The sequence below is a fragment of the Hyperolius riggenbachi genome, chromosome 10 (genome assembly GCF_040937935.1).
Source record: "Hyperolius riggenbachi isolate aHypRig1 chromosome 10, aHypRig1.pri, whole genome shotgun sequence".
Taxonomy (NCBI): Eukaryota; Metazoa; Chordata; class Amphibia; order Anura; family Hyperoliidae; genus Hyperolius; species Hyperolius riggenbachi.
In genome coordinates, this window is record NC_090655.1 from 172,754,118 (window position 1) to 172,779,987 (window position 25,870).

Consider the following 25,870-nt stretch of genomic DNA (forward strand, 5'->3'; position numbering starts at 1 on the left):
AGGAACTGGCTCATTAGGCCACTAGCAGTCGCCTTTGATCTGCTGTGAAATACACTTTTACATGTAAAAGTTAGATCTCTGGGAATTAAATTACGTCTGAAAAGTTAATTAAAACCAGTTCCTCCCCTTCCCAAGGAAGTTGCAGCCTCCAGGCATATATGCCAGTATAAGAAGCAGGGCCAGATGCCTAAAAATTATCTTCTCTTGGAGGTAGCGCATAGCTAGTGGGATCCCGAGCGAATCGGAACGGTGTTCTCCCACCAACCACGTTCTAACCTTTGCAGTAACGTTATTTGCAACTTGTCTTGTTGTGTATCCTTGTAACTTTTACTTTGTAACTTTTTTACTGTTTTTGTAAATCTTTTGTATATATTATTTTCTGCATTGTTCCACTTTTTTCCTGGAATATTAAATCGTTATTTAATAAGTTTGACTTCTGCTGTACTAAACTACCACTCATAGCCTAGAAGAGACTGAAGTGTAACTGTGTATCAGTCCATGCCTGATTGTACGTTTGAGCAACCCTACCGTATGAGATTGTAATTGCATTGTGTTTATGGGGCACTTTTGCGCTCGACAGCAGAGTGGCTAACAGTATCGTTCGGAACGACTGTTAGTGGTTTTGCTGCACTACAGTGTAACTTGCATTACAAGTCAGTGCCTGATTGTGCCGTGTTACTGTACAACTGTACTGTGTGTGTGTGTGCGTGACGTTCCCGTATTCGGCCTAAAGCGCAAAGCAGACCCGAATACGAAAACACGGATTGCGCGCTGAGCACTCGATAGCAGAGTGGACGTGTCTAGCAACAACTAGTGGTGGCAGTGAGAAGTGTTTGAGGGGTCCCAGCCTTGTTTTTAGCTTAAAAAAGGGGGCTCCCCGCTTGATCTGGTCAAACCCGCAGTCGGGAACCGTATACGCAGGCGTGCCGCGAGCCGGGTTCCTGACAAGATAGTTTGTCCAGTGTGTTTGGCTAAGCAAGTGCATTATCCCAATGATAAACCCAGCGTTTTTAAACACCAACACCTTTTCTACTACTACTTTTACTGTGTTCTAGTTAGCTAGTCTGTGTCATTTGTTAGTGTCAGTCAGTCTTTCAGCTGCAGCAGCTGTCTGTGCCTGCTAGTTAGGTGTTTCTTTGTGTGTGCTGTGTCTGTGTGCACACAGTCCAGGCTCCTTGCTGCTAGCTGGGCTGCTATTATCCTTAGTAGTAGTTAGCCAGTTAGTATTACAGTGCTGTTATATTGTGCAGTTGCAGTGCTATTAGTTGTTAGAGTGTGAGAGTAGTACTACTACTGTGTTAGTTGCTAGCCTGCTACTACTGATTATTGCAGTGCTGCAGCTGCTGTGCTGCTGACTGAGCAGTGTCAGTGTGTTTTTTTGGTGTACGCTGCTCCTGTCTGTCACTCCGTGCCCATGCTGATTCACAGTCCAAGCCCGCCGCCAACAATAAAGTACAAGTACCCCACACATCATCTGACTGTGACATCACATACTGTATCTGTATCTGGTACTATGTCTGGCACTGGCAGCCGGGGGAGGGGCAGCAAGGCCAAGGGGAGAGGGAGCAACATTGCAGCCTCCGGCAGCAGTTCTGCCGCATCAGTCATTCCGCCGCTACCCACTGGCCGTCCAGCTGTTAGGGTGAATCACGCTGCAGAGACGCAGCAGCGTGTTGCGTCAATTTTCAAGCAGGGTCAGCGGCGCAAATTGGAGGAGAAAGACTCCGCGCCTGTGGTGCAGCTGATGGTGGATGACGACGAGCAGGCCAGTGAGGCCACCATTAGCCCAAGACAAAACATTCTTAGCAAAATTGGCTTTGCGGAAGAGTCTGAGATGCTGACAGTAATTGTTGGGGGGGAGCCAGTCCATGGTGTGCTAGCAGAAGAGGAGTTTGAGGCGGGCTCATCATCCCAGTAGTTGTTTGACGAGGGGGAGTTTGATGATAAGGTGAAGGACCTGGCTGGACTACCAGCGACCGGAGGGGCATGTCAGCTCTGACTCTGAGGAGGAGGAGTCAGTGGGTCTGGCACACAGGGTCAACATTGCAGGGATTGGCAGGAGCAGCTATTCACTGCCAAATTCGGCATGAGAGTATGCAAAAATTACATGAAATTTTAGGTGAAATTACGAATCACTATACGAAATAAATTAATTTACAATTCGTAATCATGTATAAGCGTAAATACGAATATTTATGCAAAATGTTGCATAATCGTGTGTGCTGACAGGTGAAAATGGCTCTTGGAGGTAAGGGTAAAATAGCCTGTGGGGTGAAATGTAGAGATGTCGCGAACCTGCGATTTTCAGTTCGCGAACCGGGTTCGCGAACTTCCGCGGAAGGTTCGGTTCGCGTAAAAGTTCGCGAACCGCAATAGACTTCAATGGGGAGGCGAACTTTGAAAAATAGAAAAAATTATGCTGGCCACAAAAGTGATGGAAAAGATGTTTCAAGGGGTCTAACACCTGGAGGGGGGCATAGCGGAGTGGGATACATGCCCAAAGTCCCGGGGAAAAATCTGGATTTGACGCAAAGCAGCGTTTTAAGGGCAGAAATCACATTGGGCTTGATTCACAAAGCGGTGCTAACTGTTAGCACGCCTGTGAAACCCCCCTTAGCACGTCTAAACAAGCTTTTCGCGCATAAAACTTTATGCGCGCAAAACTTTATGCGCGTAAAACTTTACACGCGTACTGCACAGAGCGCAGGGCGCTCCGCGCGAAGTGCCCATTAAAGCCTATGGGACTTAGCGCGTGTAAAACTTTGCGCGCATAAAACTTGGCGCGCGCAAAGTTAGCGCGCGATCTGATTGAGAAATCCGGTGCTAACCTACTTAGCACCCTGGTTAGCGCGTCTAAAGACTTTAGACGTGCTAAGTAGGTTAGCACCGCTTTGTGAATCAAGCCCATTGAATGCTAAATTGCAGGCCTAAAGTGCTTTCAAACATCTTGCATGGGTATACATCAATTAGGGAGTGTAATTAGAGTTCTGCTTCACACTGACACACCAAACTCACTGTGTAACGCACCGCAAACAGCTGTTTGCGTAGTGACGGCCGTGCTGGACTGGTGCGCACCGTGGCCAGAGTGTAGGCCGTGGCGTTTTTCAAGGCCATATGGTCACCGGGCTGTGGTAGCTCAATGATAGAACAACAGTGACTGTCCAGCTGATCAAATTTGGTCAGATCACAATGAAGCAACAACCTTATTATCTTTTGTGTGCCACCCCCAGCCGAGACACTCAAATAGCCGGCGGTCATTGCTTCATTGTGATGCGCAAGCCCATTCACTGCGGCAAGGTAATGATCACGAAGGGGGATGGGCACATGTACATGCCTTTTGTTTTTTTGTTGCAGCCGCCTGCAGTGCAGCCAGAAAAATTAGGCAGGCATGTACACGCACCAGAAATATTTGTGTAGCGGCCGCTGCTAGCAGCGGCCTTAAAAATTCAGGAATCCGCCTAGAGTCCTGGACCCTGTTGGTAGTGGTGGAGAAGGCAGTCAAGCGGCCTGCAGGCAGAGATGCTGTGTGTGTGTGGGGACTGACTTAGTCTTCGGTCGTGCAGTAGCTCTCCGTGATCCATTCCTCATTCATTTTGATAAAGGTCAGGTACTGAACACTGTTGTGACTTAGGCGACTTCTCTTCTCAGTAACTATGCCTCCAGCTGCACTGAAGGTCCTTTCTGACAGGACGCTCGCGGCAGGGCAAGAGAGAAGTTGTATGGCAAATTTGGACAGCTCTGGCCACTGGTCAAGTCTGCGCAACCAGTAGCCCAAGGGTTCATCTCGCTTTTCGCAGAGTCTACATCCACACTCAAGACCAGGTAGTCGGCTATCTGCCGGTCCAGGCATTGGTGGAGGGTGGATCCGGAAGGACTATGGCGAGGAGTTGGACTAAAGAACATCTGCATGTCCGACATCACCCCGAGATCGCTGGAGCGTCCTGTCCTTGCCTGCGTGGACTTGGGAGGAGGCGGGCTACTGCCAGTGGTACCTTGATTGCGTTGTGCAGCCACATCACCCTTAAACGCATTGTAAAGCATCACCGACAGCTTGTTCTGCAAGTGCTGCATCCTTTCCGCCTTGTGTTGATTTGGTAACAGGTCCGCCACTTTGTGCCTGTACCGAGGGTCTAGTAGCGTGGCCACCCAGTACAGGTCATTCGTCTTGAGTTTTTTGATACGGGGGTCCCTCAACAGGCTGGACAACATGAAAGAGGCCATCTGCACAAAGCTGGATGCAGACGTACTCTCCATCTCCTCTTGCTCTTCCTCAGTGACGGGATGCAACTCCTCTTCCCCCCCCCAGCCACGAACAATACCACGGGAATGTGGAGCAGCAGAAGCCCCCTGTGACGGCTGCCACGGTTGTTCTTCTTCTGCCGCCTCTTCCTCCTCCACAGAAACACCTTCCTCATCATCACCATCATCAGAGTTTGACTCCTCTCCTTCCCCACACGACTCCTCTTCTTCCTCCTCCTCCTCCCCCCTCTGTGCTGCCGCAGGTGTTGTGGGAACGTCAGGTTCGGGTGTAAATGACTCCCATGACTCCTGCTGCCGTAACTCTTCTCGTTCACGCTCCTCCACAGCTGTATCCACCACTCTACGCATGGCACGCTCCAGGAAGTAGGCGTAGGGGATCAAGTCGCTGATGGTGCCATCATCGCGACTCACCAGTTTGGTCACCTCCTCAAAGGGCTCTATGACCCTGCATGCATTTCGCATCAGTGTCCAGTTGTTGGGCCACAACATCCCCATCCTCCCAGATTGTGTCCTTGTACTGTAATGATACAGGTACTGGGTGACGGCTTTCTCCTGTTCTAGCAGGCGAGAGAACATCAGCAGGGTGGAATTCCAGCGAGTCGGGCTATCGCAAATCAGGCGTCTCACCGGCAAGTTGATTCTACGCTGAATGTCCGCAAAGCGTGCCATGGCCTTGTAAGAGCGCCTGAAATGCCCACACAACTTCCTGGCCTGCTTCAGGACGTCCTCTAAGCCTGGGTTCTTGGACACAAATCTTTGCACGACCAGATTCAGCACATGTGCCATGCAGGGTATGTGTGTCAGCTTTCCCAAATTCAACACAGCAATGAGATTGCTGCCGTTGTCACACACCACGTTGCCGATCTCAAGCTTGTGCGGGGTCAGCCATTGCTCCACCTGTTTGTTAAGTGCAGCCAGGAGAGCTGCTCCAGTGTGACTCTCCGCTTTCAGGCAAGACATGTCTAACACTGCGTGACACCGTCGTACCTGGCATGCAGCATAGGCCCTGGGGTGCTGGGGCTGTGTAGCTGGAGAGGAGATCGTGGCACCAGCCAAGGAGGAGGAGGAGGATGACGACAGCGAAGCGGTGGTAGAAGGTGGAGAGGAGGTGGCTGGAGGCCTGCCTGCAAGCCGTGGAGATGTGACAAGTCGGTCCGCTGCGCAGCCACGTACTCCCTGCTTGCTGCCATCGGTCACCAGGTTGACCCAATGGGCTGTGTATGTAATGTAGTGGCCCTGCCCGTGCTTGGCAGACCAGGTATCCGTGGTCAGGTGGACCCAACGCTGTGTGCCAGAGATGACACCACTTGCCTCTCAACTGCACGGTACAGTTTGGGTATGGCCTTTTGTGAAAAATAATTGCAGCCTGGTATCTTCCACTGCGGTGTACCAATGGCCACAAACTTACGGAAGGCCTCCGACTCCACCAGCTTGTATGGTAATTGCTGGCGAGCTAATAGTTCCGCCACACCAGCTGTCAGACGCCGGGCAAGTGGGTGACTGGCAGACATTTGCTTCTTACGCTCAAATACTTCCTTCACAGACAGCTGGGTACTGCTGTGGGCAGAGGAGAAGAAACCGCTGAAGGGAAGAGGCGGTGTGGAGGAGGGTGGCTGTGAAGGTGCAAGGGAGAAAGTGGATGAAGACGATGCACCTGAAGGAGGAAGAGGAGAAGGAGGGTGGCTTGTCTTTTGAGGGGTGCTGCTTTTCCTCAGGTATTCTTGCCATAGCTGTTTGTGCCTTCTCTCCAGGTTCCTTCGTAAGGCACTTGTCCCTACGTGAGAGTTGGCCTTTCCACGGCTCAATTTTTGCTGGCAGAGACAACAGATGGCTTTGCTCCGATCTGAGACACACACGTGAAAAAATTTCCAAACCGCTGAACCCCCCTGGGGTGATGGCGCCACGGTGGCATCAGCAGCTGACGTTGAAGGGCATATTGGCTGGCTGGCCATAGCTGGTGATACATGGCGCCGGACACTGCCCCCAGCTGTTTCTGAGGACGAGCTCCCTCTGCTTCTATCATGGAGTCGTCTCCTCCTACTCCTCTCTGACTCCTCCTCTGAACTGTCCCCCTGGTCATCTCCTCTACCGGGAACATATGTGGTATGCGTATAATCGTCATCATAATCCTCCTGGCCAGCTGCGCTTTCCTCAGACACCTCCTCAAGTGCACCAACTTCAGGTGGTCCACCATCATCCCCATCCACACACGTTAAGTCCATACTATCGCCACCTAACTCAGACGTATGAGGTGGTGTACCTGCGCCTTCTTGTTGTTGTTGCAGTAGTGGCTGGGAATCAGTGATTTCACCACCACCACCAAATAACTCCTTCGAAGTGTCAAATGCAGCGGATGTGGTGCTTGTTGTAGCGCTGGTGGCTGCGGGAGATGAGGTGTTCTGTGTTAAATACTCAAGCACCTCCTCACGATTTTGGGAAGTGATGACACACTGTATTTTGGGGCAGGTCCGCACGAAATCACAGCAACACCACCTCGCACAGACCTGCCGGTGCCTGGTGGCCTTCCTCTGGGTCTGCCTCTACCTCTTCCTCTACCTGGTTTGTCCATTTTGTCCATCTTGGCGGGATGCTAGCTATATGCAGTGAGGTGGGTTCTCACTCAACACAACAGGTAGTTAGATGCAATGAGGTGGCCAGGTGGGTTCTCACTCAACACAACAGGTAGTTATATGCAGTGAGGTGGCCAGGTGGGTTCTCACCCAACACAACAGGTAGTTTGATGCAGTGAGCTGGGTTCACTGAACAGTAAAGGTACTTAAGATGCAGTGAGGTGGGTTCTCACTCAACACAACAGGTAGTTAGATGCAGTGAGCTGGGTTCACTGAACACCACGGGTAGTTAGATGCAGTGAGCTGGGTTCACTGAACAGTAAAGGTATTTAAGATGCAGTGAGGTGGGTTCTCACTCAACACAACAGGTAGTTAGATGCAGTGAGCTGGGTTCACTCAACACAACGCTAGGTATATGCAGTGATTACATAGTTACATAGTTATTTTGGTTGAAAAAAGACATATGTCCATCGAGTTCAACCAGTATAAAGTACAACACCAGCCTGCTCCCTCACATATCCCTGTTGATCCAGAGGAAGGCGAAAAAACCCTTACAAGGCATGGTCCAATTAGCCCCTAAAGGGAAAAATTCCTTCCCGACTCCAGATGGCAATCAGATAAAATCCCTGGATCAACATCATTAGGCATTACCTAGTAATTGTAGCCATGGATGTCTTTCAACGCAAGGAAAGCATCTAAGCCCCCTTTAAATGCAGGTATAGAGTTTGCCATAACGACTTCCTGTGGCAATGCATTCCACATCTTAATCCCTCTAACTGTAAAGAACCCTTTCCTAAATAAATGGCTAAAACGTTTTTCCTCCATGCGCAGATCATGTCCTCTAGTCCAGAGGTTCTCAACGTGTGGTACGCGTACCCCAGGGGGTACTTCTGATGGTTCCAGGGGGTACTCGGGCTTGATATACTTCACCAAGAATAACAAATTTAGAGTTTTAGAAAAATGATTAATCTTATTTAAACAACAATAAATTAGTATTTTAGTTAATTAAAAGCAGTAGTAAATTCTTGGAAATAGTTTCAAACCAATTATCATGTATTATGATTAACTATATATTTGTCAAGGGGTACTTGTGATAATGTTTATTATGCTAGGGGGTACTTGGTGAGTTCAGGGTTTTAAAAGTGGTACATACCAATAAGATGTTGAGAAACACTGTCTAGTCCTTTGAGAAGGCCTAGGGACAAAAAGCTCATCCGCCAAGCTATTATATTGCCCTCTGATGTATTTATACATGTTAATTAGATCCCCTCTAAGGCGTCTCTTCTCTAGACTAAATAAACCCAGTTTATCTAACCTTTCTCGATAAGTGAGACCTTCCATCCCACGCATCAATTTTGTTGCTCGTCTCTGCACCTGCTCTAAAACTGTAATATCTTTTTTGTAATGTGGTCCCCAGAACTGAATTCCATATTCCAGATGTGGCCTTACTAGAGAGTTAAACAGGGGCAATATTATGCTAGCATCTCGAGTTTTTATTTCCCTTTTAATGCATCCCAAAATTTTGTTAGCTTTAGCTGCAGCTGCTTGGCATTGAGTACGATTATTTAACTTGTTGTCAATGAGTACTCCTAAGTCCTTCTCCAAGTTTGATGTCCCCAACTGTATCCCATTTATTTTGTATGGTGCTAGACCATTAGTACGTCCAAAATGCATGACCTTACATTTGTCAACATTGAATTTCATCTGCCATGTATGTGCCCATATAGCCATCCTATCCAGATCCTGTTGCAATATGACACTATCTTCCTGAGAGTTGATGATTCTGCACAATTTTGTATCATCTGCAAAAATAGCAACATTGCTCACTACTGCATCTACTAGGTCATTAATAAATAAATTGAAGAGCACTGGACCCAGAACAGACCCCTGTGGGACCCCACTGCTAACAGTCTCCCATTTTGAGTACGATCCATTGACCACAACTCTTTGTTTTCTGTCCATTAGCCAGTTCCCTATCCATGAACACAGACTCTTCCCCAGTCCTTGCATCCTCAACTTTTGCACCAGACTTTTGTGGGGAACAGTGTCGAAGGCCTTTCCAAAGTCCAAGTATATCACATCTACAGCATTCCCAATATCCATATTAGCATTCACTACCTCATAAAAGCTGAGCATGTTAGTCAAACAGGACCTGTCTTTAGTAAACCCATGTTGATGCTCAGAAATAAGATTATTTTCTACTATGAAGTCATGTATAGTATCTCTTAGTAACCCCTCAAATAGTTTGCATACAACTGATGTTAAACTTACAGGTCTATAATTTCCTGGATCAGATTTTTTGCCCTTCTTAAATAATGGGAAAACGTGGGCTGTACGCCAATCCACTGGGACTCTGCCAGTTGCAAGAGAGTCACAAAAGATAAGATAAAGGGGTTTATCTATAACTGAACTTAATTCCCTTAGGACCCGAGGATGCATGCCATCCGGGCCAGGTGCCTTGTCTATTTTTAATTTATTTAGTCTTGCCTTCACTTCTTCCTGCGTTAAGTATTTAATATTACAGTTAGAAGATTGAGACTCTTCCGCCTCTGTAGTTTGCAACAGTGCTGTTTCTTTTGTGAAGACAGAAGCAAAGAAAGCATTTAATAACTCTGCCTTACCTTGGTCATCCACCATTGAGTTCCCACCCTCATCCTTTAGGAGTCCTATACAGTCAACCTTTCTTTTTTTAGAGTTAATGTACTTGTAAAACTTTTTTGGGGTAGATTTGATATCCTTAGCGATTTGTTTTTCAGCTTCAATCTTTGCCTGCCTAATTTCTTTTTTACAATTTTTATTGCACTCCTTATAATTGCTTAGTGCAGCCTCGGTTCCCTCCTGTTTTAAGACCTTATAGGCATTTTTTTTCCTCTTCATTTTATCTTTAACCTTTCTATTCATCCATAGAGGCCTTTTTTTATTCCTAGACATTTTGTTTCCATATGGGATATACATACTACAGTATTGATTGAGTATAAGTTTAAAAGCTTGCCATTTCCCTTCAGTGTCTTCCCCTTGTAGTACATTATCCCAGTTCACCAAACTTAGTGCCTGCCTAATTTGAGTGAACTTTGCTTTTCTAAAATTCATAGTTTTAGTGGTCCCGCTGCCCCGTGGCCTATCAGTCACCAGATCAAACGTTATTATGTTGTGATCACTATTTCCCAAATGTTCTTGAACCTGCACATTTAATACATTATCTGGTCTATTAGAAATGATCAGATCCAGTAACGCATTCCCCCTAGTTGGTTCAGTTACCATTTGAGTCAAGTAATTGTCCTGTAGTGCTGCCAGAAATCTGCTGCTTTTATTAGAATGGGTAGCCTCAATACTCCAGTCAATGTCTGGAAAGTTGAAGTCGCCCATAATTATGACCTCATTTTTACCTGCAGCTTTTTCAATCTGCTGCGGTAATCGCAGTTCTGCAGCTTCATTAATAAGAGGTGGCCTGTAGCATACCCCAATAAGCAATTGGCAACTTTTATTTCCACCATGAATATTTACCCAAATGGACTCCACATCTTCGCAATCTTCTTCCATCTCATCGTTGAGGACAGCTGTAAGAGAATTCTTAACAAAGAGACAAACCCCTCCACCTTTTTTCCCTGTTCTATCCCTCCTAAACACATTGTATCCTTTTAAATTAGCTATCCAGTCATGGCTTTCATCCATCCATGTCTCGGTTATTCCCACAATGTCATAGCCTTTGTCATTCAGAATGAACTCTAGTTCGTCTATTTTATTTGCAAGGCTCCGAGCATTGGTTACCATGCACTTTATATTTTTACCACCACATTTACCAATTTTGTTTACATGAAATGGGCTACTTGAATTTTTACCAATCTCTTTAATCTTTACACTGTCCCCACCCCCCTCTCCACCCTCCATAATGATAGGTTCCCACTGTCCTTTTACCTCATCTTGTCTACGTATTGAGACTTTATCCTCCCGCCTCCCCCCAGATCCTAGTTTAAAATCTCCTCCAACCGTTTAGCCATCTTCTCCCCCAATACAGCTGCACCCTCCCCATTAAGGTGCAGCCCATCCCTGCTGTAGAACCTGTAGCCGACTGCAAAGTCTGCCCAGTTCTCCAGGAACCCAAACCCTTCCTTCCTACACCAATTTCTCAGCCACTTATTTAACTCCCTAAGCTCCCTCTGTCTCTCAGATGTAGCACGTGGCACTGGCAGTATTTCAGAAAACACCACCTTGGAGGTCCTTGCTTTAAGGTGGGTTAAGTAAACACAACAGGTACTGGGTAGTTAGATGCAGTGAGCTGGGTTCACTGAACAGTAAAAGTACTTAAGATGCAGTGAGGTGGGTTCCACTCAACACAACAGGTAGTTAGATGCGGTGAGCTGGGTTCACTGAACACAACAGGTAGTTAGATGCAGTGAGCTGGGTTCACTGAACAGTAAAGGTACTTAAGATGCAGTGAGGTGGGTTCTCACTCAACACAACAGGTAGTTAGATGCAGTGAGGTGGCCAGGTGGGTTCTCACTCAACACAACAGGTAGTTAGATGCAGTGAGCTGGGTTCACTCAACACAACGCTAGGTATATGCAGTGATGAGGTGGTTTAAGTAAACACAACAGGTACTGGGTAGTTAGATGCAGTGAGCTGGGTTCACTGAACAGTAAAGGTACTTAAGATGCAGTGAGGTGGGTTCTTACTCAACACAACAGGTAGTTAGATGCAGTGAGCTGCGTTCACTCAACACAACGCTAGGTATATGCAGTGATGAGGTGGGTTAAGTAAACACAACAGGTACTGGGTAGTTAGATGCAGTGAGCTGGGTTCACTCAACACAAAGCTAGGTATATGCAGTGATGAGGTGTGTTAAGTAAACACAACAGGTACTGGGGTATATGCAGTACTGGGTAGTACAATGTGCAGCTCCCTGTCACACACACAGGTAGTCACTGAATGTGCTGGGCTGCTGGCAGTGGCACACACAATATCAATTAGCAAGGCTGTGCATGCAACAAAAGTGTCAGTTTGACACACAGAAAAAAAAAATATGTACAGGATGAGCTCTGAAAAGAGCTGTTGCTGGGTGCTTTAAAAGCAATAATAATCAGTCAGGACAGGAGCAAGCAGAGCAGCCTAGAACCTAACTAATCTGTCCCTAGGAGAAAAAGTCTGCAGCAGCTGTCCCTTTCCTCTCTCTAGCAGGCACACGAGTGAGGCTAATGGCCGCTGGACCCTGCCTTATATAAGGGGGGGGGGGGGGGGTGGGGCTCCAGGGCTTAGTGTAGCCTGAATGGCTACAATGTGCCTGCTGACTGTGATGCAGAGGGTCAAAGTTGACCCTCATAGTGCATTATGGGGCGAATCGAACTTCCGCAAAAGTTCGCCTGGTGCAGGCGAACGCGAACCCCCTAAGTTCGCCTGGAACCGTTCGCCGGCGAACCGTTCGCTACATCTCTAGTGAAATGGTTATTTGAAATCCATGTTGTATATGTTGAATCCGATTCATATATTATAGTAGATTACTGCTGGGTATATTTTTATGTCATGTGGTTCAATGAACCTCACCAGCTAACCATTATGCCCCCAAAAATCTGAAGCTGGAGCAACCACTTATGGCCATATTGTTAACATGGCCCTGATTGCTTTCACTGTTCCTTCCCGGTTTTCTACACAGTTTAAGGATGCTGCACACACATTCACTACATCCTGTACATTGTCATAGAGATTCTAATTACACATATGTAGATCTTACCTTAACAATAAGAAACATCACAGCAGAGGAATCAAAGGCTCCATTGTAGAGTGTTATAACTAAAGATCTCTGAGAACCAAACAGATTTCCAACCTAAAAAGCAAAATAATGTTACTTCACAAACAATGGGAGATCCTGCAAAGTTTTTTTTTTTTTTTTTTTTTTTTTTTTAGAGCCAGTCAACAAAATTTAAGGCATCTCAAAGGCATCTAATGCACAGTGGCGCTTATTCATTTCACTTTTTCTAAGTTTTCTCATAGGAGATAATTTGCCGTTTTCGGTTTAAAATAGCTTTTTAGCACTCTGAAATTGAAAAAGTACTGAAACATAGGTGAAAAAGTACTGTCAAAATTATTCTGAGTACTAGTAGGGCTCTAGGGTCTGATTCTTGCTGCCGCCCGCCGTATGTTACTGCGCACACGCGTGCCCCGGGCGCAGGCACCTGCCGCACACGTGCACGAACCCGCCGCGCGCACATCCGGCTGCCCGCTCACACGCCCGCCAGGCTCCCTGGCCCCGTCCTCCTGTCTCTGGGAGGCTGGGTCCGTGCTGCGCACATGCGCAGTAGCAAAAAGCACGGACCAGCTACACAGAGACAGCACACGCAGGGACACGGGTTTTATTATAGAGGATTTTGTTGCTTGTTTGAGGCTGAAAGGGAACCTAAAGTGAGACTTCCATATTTATTTCTTTTTAAGAAATATTAGTGGCCTGGCTATTTTGCTGATCTTTTTAGCTACAATAGTATTTGAATCACAACTGAAACAAGCATGCAGCACCTGATCTGCAAGCTTTTTAAGGGTCTAGTGCTAAAAGTATTAAAGACAGAGGATCAGCAGGCCAGTCAGGCAATATACATTGTTTAAAATGAAATAAATATGGCAACCTCTATATCCCTCTTGCTTTAGGTTTTCTTTAAAAGGCATTTTATTGACAAGTTGTAAAAATATCACCTAGTGGGAAACGTAGGAGGAAAAATTAATTGCATATGGCCCAGAGTATTTTAGAATATGTTTGGCATTGGCAACATATTTGTATGCTTGTTAACTCTGGTATGTGATACTCTCACCCACCCATTCAGGGGAAAGGGAAGACAAGACTCTTGTAATTGATTCATAAAAGCATACAATCCATGAATTCGGCAACCAACGCTGTTGCAGAATTTTTTGCCTCCGACGTGATTGGCTCCAGACTTTGATACGTGCCCACGCTTCGACGCGGATTTTCGGTCGTGAATGAGGCAATCACAGCCAGATTCACGACAGGATTCGGATTTTCTTTTAACTTTAATAGCAAAGCCTCCATACATGCTACAATCCCCAAAATTGCATGGATTATCAAGGTGATAATGGGCTACAACTTAAAGAGAACCTGTACTGAGTAAAATTATTTAAAATAAACACATGAGGTAACTACAAATGAACATTACATAGTTACCTTGCCATCAGTTCCTCTCAGAAGCTCACCATTTTCTTCTGACAATGATCCCTTGCAGTTCTGACAACATTTTGTCAGAACTGAAATATATCAGTTGCTGTCAGTTATATATCAGTTGCTGTCAGTTACAGCTGAAAGGAGAACTGATGTGTCCATGTTTCCCTATGGCTCAAGTGGGCGATATTACAGTTTAACTGTGTGCTGACCAGGAAGCTGTTATGGGGTAATAGCCAATTTCAAAATGGAGGACGGAGAATTCCATTAATCACAGTGGACAAACAGGACACAGGAGAGGAGAAAGAGATTGATGAATAGACTACACAGCAGGTAAGTATGACTTGCGTATGGTTATTTTGACTTTTAATTTTCAGTACAGGTTTTCTTTAAACAAAAAAAATCCAAAAATAATTTTTCATTTTTGAGAAAATGGATTTTAAATTGAAATCAACACTTTAAATGGGGCTATTAATTGGTAATAAGTGGTTTTAAACAGGGAAAAACACTTTATGCAATCACAGAAGGGAAGGTGAGTCCCAATGGCACCTGGCGGTGATGGTACCACTGGAAGAGGATAAAAGGACCCAGATAAGTTTTTATTTACTTTTAATTTTTTTTGCAGCGATAGCAGCCAATGACATGACAGCAGAGGCATCAGTAGACCAGGGCAGTGTGAATGCTGACTTTAGTAGCGACTGAGTCAGGAGGACAAAGCAGCCGGTCAGTGTGGCAGCACAGGAGTCCATGGCAACTCACTGGTAGTACCACAGCTTGATAGTGCTGCCCAAAAAATTAGATGCATCAGTGGACCCCGGCAGTGTGAACGCAGACTTTAGTAGCGACTGAGTCAGGAGGACAAAGCAGCCGGTCAGTGCGGCAGCACAGAAGGACCATGGCAACTCACTGGTAGTACCACAGCTTGATAGTGCTGCCCAAAAAATTAGATGCGTCAGTGGACCCGGGCAGTGTGAACGCAGACTTTAGTAGCGACTGAGTCAGGAGGAAAAAGCGGCCGGTCAGTGTGCAGCACAGAAGGACCATGGCAACTCACTGGTAGTACCACAGCTTGATAGTGCTGCTTAAAAAATTAGATGCGTAAGTGGACCCGGGCAGTGTGAACGCAGAAACAATTTTGAGTGGTCACTGCACTCCCCCGGAAAAATTAAATCAATCTCCTAAATAGTACGTAGGTGGATCGCTATGCATTACAGGGGGGGGGGGGGTATCCGAACCCTATAGACTTGTAGGTTTGTGGTGCAGAGCGCTAACACCTAACACTGCATCAAAAACATAATAATAGATATCAACTCTACAGCAGAAATGTAATATATGGAAGAACTCTAGGACCTATAGTTCATATAGTCCATATAACTGGTCCACTTCCTCAGGGACAAAAAGGATCTCCAACAGTTGGATAAATATATGCAAGTAAACTCACCAACGATGGTGGCCGATTAAATGACAGTTCAGTATATCAGGCACATGGTAGTAACAGCAACAAAATTCTTGAGTCCTCTTGTCAGGCAACAACCACTTCTTATGACTACTGACGTCTGACTTCTTATGACTATAACTCAATAAAAAACAAAAAAAGGGAGCATAGCATGATACTGTTTCCACTGCTACATATCCACCACCACACCTGTCAGCATTGTATAGCCATAACCCCAATGCTGTCACACATCTACACCCAGGGGAAAAAAACGCTCACCAGATGGCAGGGCTGACCCTTCAAAGACCAGCTCAACACGCTTAGTGACAGTCCTCCACGGTCTGTATCTTGTAATCCAATTCCTTAAAAACAAGGCTTTCATAGCGTAATACTGCTTTAATTTAATTAAAATACAAAGTAGTGCACTCACATTTCCCTTAAAAGTTATGCCCATATCAGTAAAAAGTTGGACATCTCCATAAACACCATCTAGTCTCCTCTCCACAGCGTCTCAGCATCTAGTGCGTCTTAGGCTCCGCCCAACCGGTTTCGTTATAGGTGACTCATCAGGGGCAGGAGGACAAAGCGGACAGTCAGTGCGGCAGCACAGAAGGACCATGGCAACTCACTGGTAGTACCACAGCTTGATAGTGCTGCCCAAAAAATTAGATGCGTCAGTGGACCCGGGCAGTGTGAGCGCAGACTTTAGTAGCGACTGAGTCGGCAGCAGGGCTGGGACAAGGTCCAACACCAACAAAGGCTGAGATGCCCAAGTGCGCTAACGCCAATATCACTCAGCATTACCGCCGCACACCCAATCAACCACAACGGCCTGACATCTTGCAGCATGTCTGAGTGGCATGCTCGACCCAAAATTGTCCGCATTGTTGATTGGGCATGCACTTGGCGGCATTGATTTTCATTATTTCAAAAGTGTTTATGGTGCCTTAGACATGAAACTGATATTGCCGAGACATGGTACAGTACCCATAAAGATTACAGCCCATAAGGGCCAGATTGGTGAATGCATGTGACCCTCATTTGGTCACATATCCCCAAACATACTCAATCTGCACCTATAAACATAATACTCATTGTGCACCCAAAACACACGTGACAGATTCTGCTGCCTGTAGATCTTTCTATAGTAAACAATAAGTCTACGACAGTGGTTCTCAAACTTTTCCATATCAAGGCACCCTTAGTGGTCCTGTAATTGTTTCAAGGCACCCCTTGATGAAAACAATTAGAGAATATGCAGTATAATTACCACATTAAAGTGGACCTGAACTCTTGCACAGAAAAAAAACATAATGAAATGCAGCCTGTATGTGTTTATAGAGTTTATCCTGTGTAATTCCACCTCATCTGTGTCTAATCACAAATTGTAATTTGATCTCCCCGTCTGCCAAAGCAGATAAGCTCATTTGGAAGCACAGGATGTTAACAATATGTCTGCTTCCATGAAAGCAGGAAGTAGATACACTGCAGATGTATTGTAAGCAGGCATGCTCAGATGTACCAAAATTCGATTCGGGTACATTCGAATTCGGGCCGGGAGAACATTCAAATTCGATCACGAAATTCGGTTCGGATTCGAATTCGGTTCAGGTGTCATTAGCAAAATTCGGTGAAAAATTTGTGTTCGAGAATTCAGATGCGTTTTTTTTTAAAGGGCAAAAAATCAGATCCAGGAAATTATAGACCTGTAAGCTTAACATCAGTTGTATGCAAACTATTTGAGGGGTTACTAAGAGATACTATACATGACTTCATAGTAGAAAATAATATTATTTCTCAGCATCAACATGGGTTTACTAAAGACAGGCCCTGTTTGACTAACATGCTCAGCTTTTATGAGGTAGTGAATGCTAATATGGATATTGGGAATGCTGTAGATGTGATATACTTGGACTTTGCAAAGGCCTTCGACACTGTTCCCCACAAAAGTCTGGTGCAAAAGTTGAGGATGCAAGGACTGGGGAAGAGTCTGTGTTCATGGATAGGGAACTGGCTAATGGACAAAAAACAAAGAGTTGTGGTCAATGGATCGTACTCAAAATGGGAGACTGTTAGCAGTGGGGTCCCACAGGGGTCTGTTCTGGGTCCAATGCTCTTCAATTTATTTATTAATGACCTAGTAGATGAAGTAGTGAGCAATGTTGCTATTTTTGCAGATGATACAAAATTGTGAAGAATCATCAACTCTCAGGAAGATAGTGTCATATTGCAACAGGATCTGGATAGGATGGCTATATGGGCACATACATGGCAGATGAAATTCAATGTTGACAAATGTAAAGTCATGCATTTTGGACGTACTAATGGTCTAGCACCATACAAAATAAATGGGATACAGTTGGGGACATCAAACTTGGAGAAGGACTTAGGAGTACTCATTGACAACAAGTTAAATAATCGTACTCAATGCCAAGCAGCTGCAGCTAAATCTAACAACATTTTGGGATGCATTAAAAGGGAAATAAAAACTCGAGATGCTAGCATAATATTGCCCCTGTTTAACCCTCTAGTAAGGCCACATCTGGAATATGGAATTCAGTTCTGGGGACCACATTACAAAAAAGAGATTGCAGTTTTAGAGCAGGTGCAGAGACGAGCAACAAAATTGATACGTGGGATGGAAGGTCTCACTTATCAAGAAAGGTTAGATAAACTGGGTTTATTTAGTCTAGAGAAAAGACGCCTTAGAGGGGATCTAATTAACATGTATAAATACATCAGAGGGCAATATAATAGCTTGGCGGATGAGCTTTTTGTCCCTAGGCCTTCTCAGAGGACTAGAGGACATGATCTGCGCATGGAGGAAAAACGTTTTAGCCATTTATTTAGTAAAGGGTTCTTTACAGTAAGAGTGATTAAGATGTGAAATGCATTGCCCCAGGAAGTCGTTATGGCAAACTCTATACCTGCATTTAAAGGGGGCTTAGATGCTTTCCTTGCGTTAAATGACATCCATGGCTACAATTACTAGGTAATGCCTAATGATGTTGATCCAGGGATTTTATCTGATTGCCATCCGGAGTCGGGAAGGATTTTTTTCCCTTTAGGGGCTAATTGGACCATGCCTTGTAAGGGTTTTTTATCGCCTTCCTCTGGATCAACAGGGATATGTGAGGGAGCAGGCTGGTGTTGTACTTTATACTGGTTGAACTCGATGGACGTATGTCTTTTTTCAACCAAAATAACTATGTAATTATGTAACTATGTAACATTTAAATAGGTGTAATTAAAAAAAAAAAAAAAAGTAACGTATGACAGCAGGCATGTATTCTGTGGAACCTGGCGGTGGGAAAACAGACAGCAGGAGGATAAATACAGCAGGAGGAGGAGGAGTGATGTGTGGCAGCAGGCAATGTATTGTGTGGACCCTAGCGTTGGGAACACAGACAGTAGGAGGATAAATACAGCAGGAGGAGTGACGTGTGGCAGCAGGCAATGTATTGTGTGGACCCTGGCGGTGGGACCACAGATAGCAGGAGGATAAATACAGCAGGAGGAGGAGGAGTGACATGTGGCAGCAGGCAGTGTATTGTGTGGACCCTGGCATTGGGAACACAGACAGCAGGAGCATAAATACAGCAGGAGGAGGAGGAGTGATGTGTGGCAGCAGGCAATGTACTGTGGGCCCTGGCGGTGGGACCACAGACAGCAGGAGGATAAATACAGCAGGAGGAGGAGGAGTGACGTGTGGCAGCAGGCAATGTATTGTGTGGACCCTGGCATTGGGAACGCAGACAGCAGGAGGATGAAAATCAGTGCGGGGTAATATGTTGGCGCTTTATAAATACAATAAATACATAAATAAATTCATAAATAAATAAATACAGCAGCAGCAGGAGGAGGAGGAGGCGTCACGTATGGCAGCAGGCAATGTATTGTGCGGACCCTGGCATTGGGAACACAGACAGCAGGAGGATGAAAATCAGCATGGCGTAATATGTTGGTGCTTTATAAATACAATAAATACATAAAAACATTCATAAATAAATAAATAAATACAGCAGCAGGAGGAGGAGGAGGAGTGACGTGTGGCAGCAGGCAATGTATTGTGTGGACCCTGACTTTGGGAACACAGACAGCAGGAAGATGAAAATCAGCGTGGCGTAATATGTTGGCGCTTTATAAATACAATAAATACATAAATAAATAAATAAATACAGCAGCAGGAGGAGGAGGAGTGACGTGTGGCAGCAGGCAATGTACTGTGTGGACCCTGGCGTTGGGAACACAGACAGCAGGTGGATGAAAATCAGCGCGACGTAATATGTTGGCGCTTTATAAATACAAATACATAAATAAATTCATAAATAAATAAATACAGCAGCAGCAGGAGGAGGAGTGACGTGTGGCAGCTGCAGGCATGTCACGGGCCATGGAACCTAGTGTTAGTACCACAGCAACTAAAGAAAAACCAGGTCAAATTATCAGGACCCAGGGACTGAAGGTTGATGTCAAAGAATAATTCCCAGGCACCTCATGTCCTCCTGTCGCCGAGAACAGGTGCCAGGAATGTGCCTTTAATCCAGGCCTGGTTAATATTCAAAAATGGGTAGGGGAGGAGCGAATGCCATGACGTAGTTCCGCCCACGTAGCTCCGCTCGCACCACCTCCTCGCAGAGAGCCGGGCCCTCTAAAGTAGCAAGTGCATGCCGGGGAGCTGCTAGTAGGAAGCCCCAGGCAGGAAGCAGGAACTGGGACGCCGACTGAGCCAGCCGGGGCAGCAGTGGTACCACCGGGAGCTGCCAGGAGGAAGCCGCAGTAAGTCCCAGGCGGGAGGCAGGAACCGGGACGCCGACTGAGTCAGCCGGGGCAGTACCGGTGCGAGGCAGCACCCGGAACACGGGCCGCAAAGCGGAAAGGTCCCAGTCCACAGGGAGAACGGGAAAGTGGTGGAGTATCTTAACCCGGATGTGGCAGGGCGCATGGAGGTTGCGCAACAGGAGGGTGTGGAGCCCGGAGAGAAGAGGTAGAGACAACGGGCACCAGTGGACTGTACCCCAGCAGGAGAGAGTACAAGCGCCCGAGTCAAGCAGGGTGTACTCAAAAACATACACAGACCTGCAGAGGATTGCTGTACCGCCCACAACTGCTGGTAGCTAGTGGCGTCAGGCCCAGCAAAGGAAGTGGACAAACAAACATAGTGACAACTAAAGATGGCAGGCGGTGCAAGGAAAAAGGGGACAGAGATGACTAATACAGAGGCAGTAGGGCCGGCGGCTAAAACACCCCAAAGAGGAGCGGCGGACTTTTTCGCGCCTGGGGGGTCGGGGAGCCCTCGAGATCGAATGGTGGAGAAACCGGAATAGTCAAGTTCCCCGTACTCCCAGACCAGTAAGAAGTATACTAGCCTGGAGGAAATGTGTGCATATCTGAAAACATTGCCTACAAAGCAGGATCTAGGCGAACAGACCGAAAAGATTATGGCTGCTACCCGCTCTGAGGTGGCAACACTAAAGGAGGAAATGGCAATTATGTCTTCGCGAGCTGAGAAACTGGAACAGGAGCTAGTAGGGTGAAAGCTACCCTTGCCGAGGTGCAGAAGGAGAGAAAGAACCAACAAATTGTGAATAAGATAATATACACACAACTAGAAGATATACAGAATCGGTCTAGGAGGAAGAACATCAGGATCCGGGGCCTGCAGGAATCAGTGAGCGCAGAGAAGCTGCGGCTGAAGGTACAGGGGATCTTCAATAGGATCTTGGAACGATCGGAAGATCATACAATCGCCATAGATCGAATACATCGCGCTCTAGGCACAAATCCGAGGGCCGGGGAAAAAGAAAGAGACGTGATCTGCCGTCTTCATTACGATACAGAAAAAGAGGCAATTATGTCAGCAGCCTGGAAACATCCGGAGATTGAATTCGAGGGGAGACCGGTACAACTCTTCTAGGACCTGGCGTCATCAACATTGCAGCAGAGAAGAGCTCTCAGACCATTAATTCAGGCTTTGCAAAAGGAGGGGGCCACGTACAGATGGGGATTTCCCTTTTCACTGCAAATTAGGTAGGGGACCCTCTCTTTTGCTTTGAGAGGCCCAGAGGACCTTCTGGATCTTTTTAGAGCTCTCGGTATCCCCCCGATAGAGCTCCCAGACTGGGACTTAGAAGGAATAATGATGGGTAAGACCCGGCTGAAAGTACTAATGTAATATCGACTGAACACTACAAGTAAAGTAGGATAGGCCTTCCCTTCCATTTTGGGTGACATTGCCCCCTCCTTGCTCCTAAACAAGAAGTGAAAATGGGGTCCAGGGGGGAGGAGGGAGGAGAGAATGGGATATGTACATAAAAAAAAAAAAAAAAAAAAAAAAAAAAAGCTGCTAGAGATAATAATTCAAGAATGGCTGGATAGTGGGAGAGAGAATATATTGGATATGTGTAACATGTGATTCCCTTGATTGCTTTTTTCCTCTCCTGACAGGGTAAAAGACTCTATAAGACATTAAGGCTGTCAAACGAACAGGATGTCAAAATAATGAAATCATGGAGTGAATAGTGGGTGGGAGGGGGGGGGGAGGGGACACTTATGGGTGACGGGGGAGCGGGGCTGGGGAAGGGGGAGGGGGGGTCTGGCTTTGTGTGCTCGCCCCCCCCAGCCCCCCCCCCTCCTGGTGCCGTCCTCCCGCCCCCCGCTTTGAAGGGGGGGGGGGCGGGGAGACACGAGGGAGGTGTAATATTTTGAAAATAATTACGGTGTGAGGAGATAAGAGGGCTGTGTGGGATATCACGATAAGAAGGTCAACAAAATAAGGTGGTATACGAGTTGGGTATGCATAGGGATAAAACATTTTTGACAGTGTGCAGATATATGCATTTAAGTACTCTGTGAGGGGGTGCATGGGTGGAGGTGAAATATTTTGAGAATGATTAAGGTGTGAGGGGATAAGAGGGATGTGTGGGATATAACGGCAAGATGGCCAAACAAATCAAATATAAGGTGGTACACGAGTTGGTTATGCATAAGGTTAAAATATGTTTTGACAGTGTGCATTTATATATTTTGTGAGAACACATGCAAGTTGGGGTGCGGGTTGGGGAGTTGGGGGAGGGGGGGGGGGGCGGAGAGTGAGGTGATGTGGCTCGGGCTGGGGGGGGGGGCGTCTCCCCCCCCTCCCACTCCGACGGGAGGGGGACTGAGAAGACTCATGGGAAAAGACAGACTGGGGTACATAAAGGAATATATAAAGAAAAAAGCACATAAGTAGGTGCGTGGTTTGAAAATGGAAAGGATTGAGAATTTTTGGTTTAAAAAACTATGAAATTATCACGATATGGGGAGGGGGGGAGGGACTGGTAGCAAAAATTTGACACGGAGAGGGAGGATGGGGTTGGGGTGGGGAAGTCCTCACTGAAGGAAGAGAAGAGTGTAATAACTATGAGGGCTGAGCTTAAATGGCTAGACCCATCTCCCTGGACCCGCATATAAATAGAGCAGTGACAGCAGGAGGAAACAAAATAATAAGAGAATAAATGGAAGGAACTTAGATAAAATAAGAGGAAGTCACTGTGAGTAAAGAGTGGCCCGGCTGAAGGGGGGGGGGGGGGTGCGGGGGATGTGCTCGGTGCTGGTTATGGCATTCCGTCTTTGGCCCCTGAAAGGGCAAGGAGCCCCGAAGTGGGGGGACAGAAAACTCCCACAGGAAAGAAGGTACTTCAATCACCCTTGTAGAAGGGGGAGTGGACGACGTCCACTATGCTACAAAGGGCACAAGGGACTGCCTGTTTTAAAATCACTCTGTCTTTTCTTTTCTTGGTCTCTTTATGTTCACACTGGTATCACACGGGTAGGTAAAGAAAGGAGGAAGAGAAATAATGGCACGGATTAATATGATGTCCCAGAACGTCCATGGATTGAATATCCCAGAGAAAAGATCAATATTATTACAGAACCTGTACAGATCACGCATTCAAGTGGCCTTCTTGCAGGAAACACACTTTAAAGGAGACCATCACCCTGGGATCACTAATAGGAGATACCCTACAGCCTATTACAGTAATTATAAAGAGGCCAAAAGCAGAGGGGTTGCAATTGTGCTGGCAAGTGACATAAGGCAGGAGGAGACAGAGGTGATTAGAGATTCCCAGGGTAGGTTTCTCTTGGTTAAAGGACTTTTTAACGCTAGGAGAATGACATTGGGGGTGGTATACGCTCCCAATACTGGCCAAATAGGGTTCCTGGACCAATTTCTGGCTAAACTAGATGAATTTGCAGAGGGGTCAATAGTAGTTGCGGGGGATATAAACCTGGTAATGGACCCACAAGTGGACTCGTCCACAGGGAAATCTTCCCTCACTAGGAGAGCCCATCAAAAGGTCAAAAGAGAAATTGGCAAGCACCAGCTGATTGACATATGACGGATACAACACCCCTCCACAAAAGATTATACCTACTACTCGATCCCACACGGGACCTATTCTAGGTTAGACTACTTCTTTATTTCACGTAATCTATTATCAGAAGGAATTGAGACAGAGATAGAATCCTCAGTGATCTCGGATCACTTCCCAGTCACTCTTAGCCTGGGATATAGTCAAAAGGAAAGGGGGCCTTGGAATTGGAAACTAAACAAATCCCTGTTGCGAAAGTAGAAATGAAGCAGTATTTTATGGAGAATGACAAAGATGGGATATCCCCTATTGTGTTATGGGAGGCTCATAAGGTGGTTATGAGGGGGATACTAATAAGGGAAGGAAGCAGAATAAAGAAGGAGAGAGAAAGGGAAATGGCAGTAAGCTTTGTAGAAATAGAAAGATTAAAAATACAGCATAAAAAAACTCCTACAGAAAAAGTATTTGTAGATTTGACTCAAGCAAGGGAGAGACTTAAAAATGTACCATTCTCTAAAGCTAAATTTATGGCAGCAAGATGTAAAAGGAGGTTCTACGAATATGGAAATAAGGGGAGTAGACTGATGGCTAGAATATTGAAGCAACAACAAACTGCAAACTATGTTCCATTCTTATGTGATAATAAAGGGCAGAAGCACTATAGGAACGAGTCCATGGGAAAAATGTTTGGAAAATATTACGCAAGTTTATATGAGATCGAAGAGAGTGTAGTGGGGGACGGGGGACGGGGGGGGGGGGAGGGTGGAGGAATATGTGGCATCCTCAGGCATGGGGAAATTGCACCCTATGGATGCAAAGAGCCTGGAAAAAGAGATTTCGGTAGAGGAACTGACTAAGGCAGTGGGGCAAATGCCAAGGGGGAAGGCCCCAGGCCCGGACGGCTATACCCTGGAATATTATAGAAGCTTTAAGGAGATACTTGAACCCTATTGGGTGAAGGCATTAAATGTTAAATGCTATAAAAGGGAAAGACAATGCAGAAGGGAAACTTGGACGGGAATCATTAATGTCACATATTTCGGTTATACCGAAAGAAGGGAAAGATCGTACATCATGTGCTGGGTATAGGCCTATATCTCTAATAAATGTAGACTTGAAGGTATTGGCAAAAATACTGGCAATTAGGTTGTCACCTCTTCTGGGGGAGTTGATACACTTTGATCAAGTGGGCTTTATACATGGGAGAGAGGCCAGAGATAATACGATCAGGACAATGGATGTGATACAATGGGTGGGTTCCTCACCTGTCCCTGTCGTATTGCTCTCCACAGATGCGGAGAAAGCATTTGACAGGGTCAGGTGGGGATTCATCAGGGTGGTCTTGGAGCACATTGGACTGGGGGATAACATGAGAGCCTGGATGCTCTCAATGTATAGGGATCTATCTGCCAGGGTTAAGGTAAATGGGAGCTTGTCTAGCCCTTTTGAGATAAGGAATGGAACTCGACAGGGTTGCCCTCTGTCCCCCTTGGTATTTGCCCTAACCTTGGAGCCTTTTCTGAGAACAATACGGAAGAATGTGGATATCACTGGAGTCAGGATAGGCCAGAAAGAACATAAGATAGTGGCATATGCAGACGATCTGCTATTTTATTTAACAAACCCTAGGATAGCACTGCCCAACCTTTTGAAGGAATTCACAGTATACGGGAGGCTCTCTAACCTCAAGATTAACTGGGATAAATGTGAGGCAATGGCAATGGGGATGAAGGGGGAGGAGGTGGCAAATCTGAAGGTAAATTTCCCGTTTAGATGGTCAAAGGGCAATCTAAAATATCTGGGGGTAAAAATGGCCAGAAGTATACAGGAGACTACCAAGATAAATTACTATCCACTTCTTGCGGTTTTAAAAAAAGATCTGGATAAGTGGACTAAACTTAAGCTCTCCTAGTTTGGTAGGATTAATGTCCTTAAAATGAACATCATGCCGAGGCTGCTGTATGTTTTCCAGGCCCTCCCCGTTCCTCTCCCCAGGGGTTATTTCGACGAAGTCAGAAGGACCTTTGTGAGGTTTATCTGGCAGGCCAAAAAGGCACGATTGAAATTTGCTTTTATAACACAATCTAAAGACAAA

General features: G+C 46.0%; 1 protein-coding gene across 3 annotated transcripts in view; it reads right to left on the reverse strand.

Annotated features, from left to right (window-relative positions):
• The window catches only part of SLC43A3 (solute carrier family 43 member 3), a 1,442,737-nt gene that overhangs the window by 871,332 nt on the left and 545,535 nt on the right, over nucleotides 1-25,870 (reverse strand). For all 3 annotated transcript variants that reach the window (XM_068255264.1, XM_068255263.1, XM_068255265.1), the window contains exon 6: nucleotides 12,556-12,648. In XM_068255264.1, coding sequence (XP_068111365.1) covers nucleotides 12,556-12,648 — 93 coding nt within the window. The remainder of the gene's footprint in view (nucleotides 1-12,555; nucleotides 12,649-25,870) is intronic.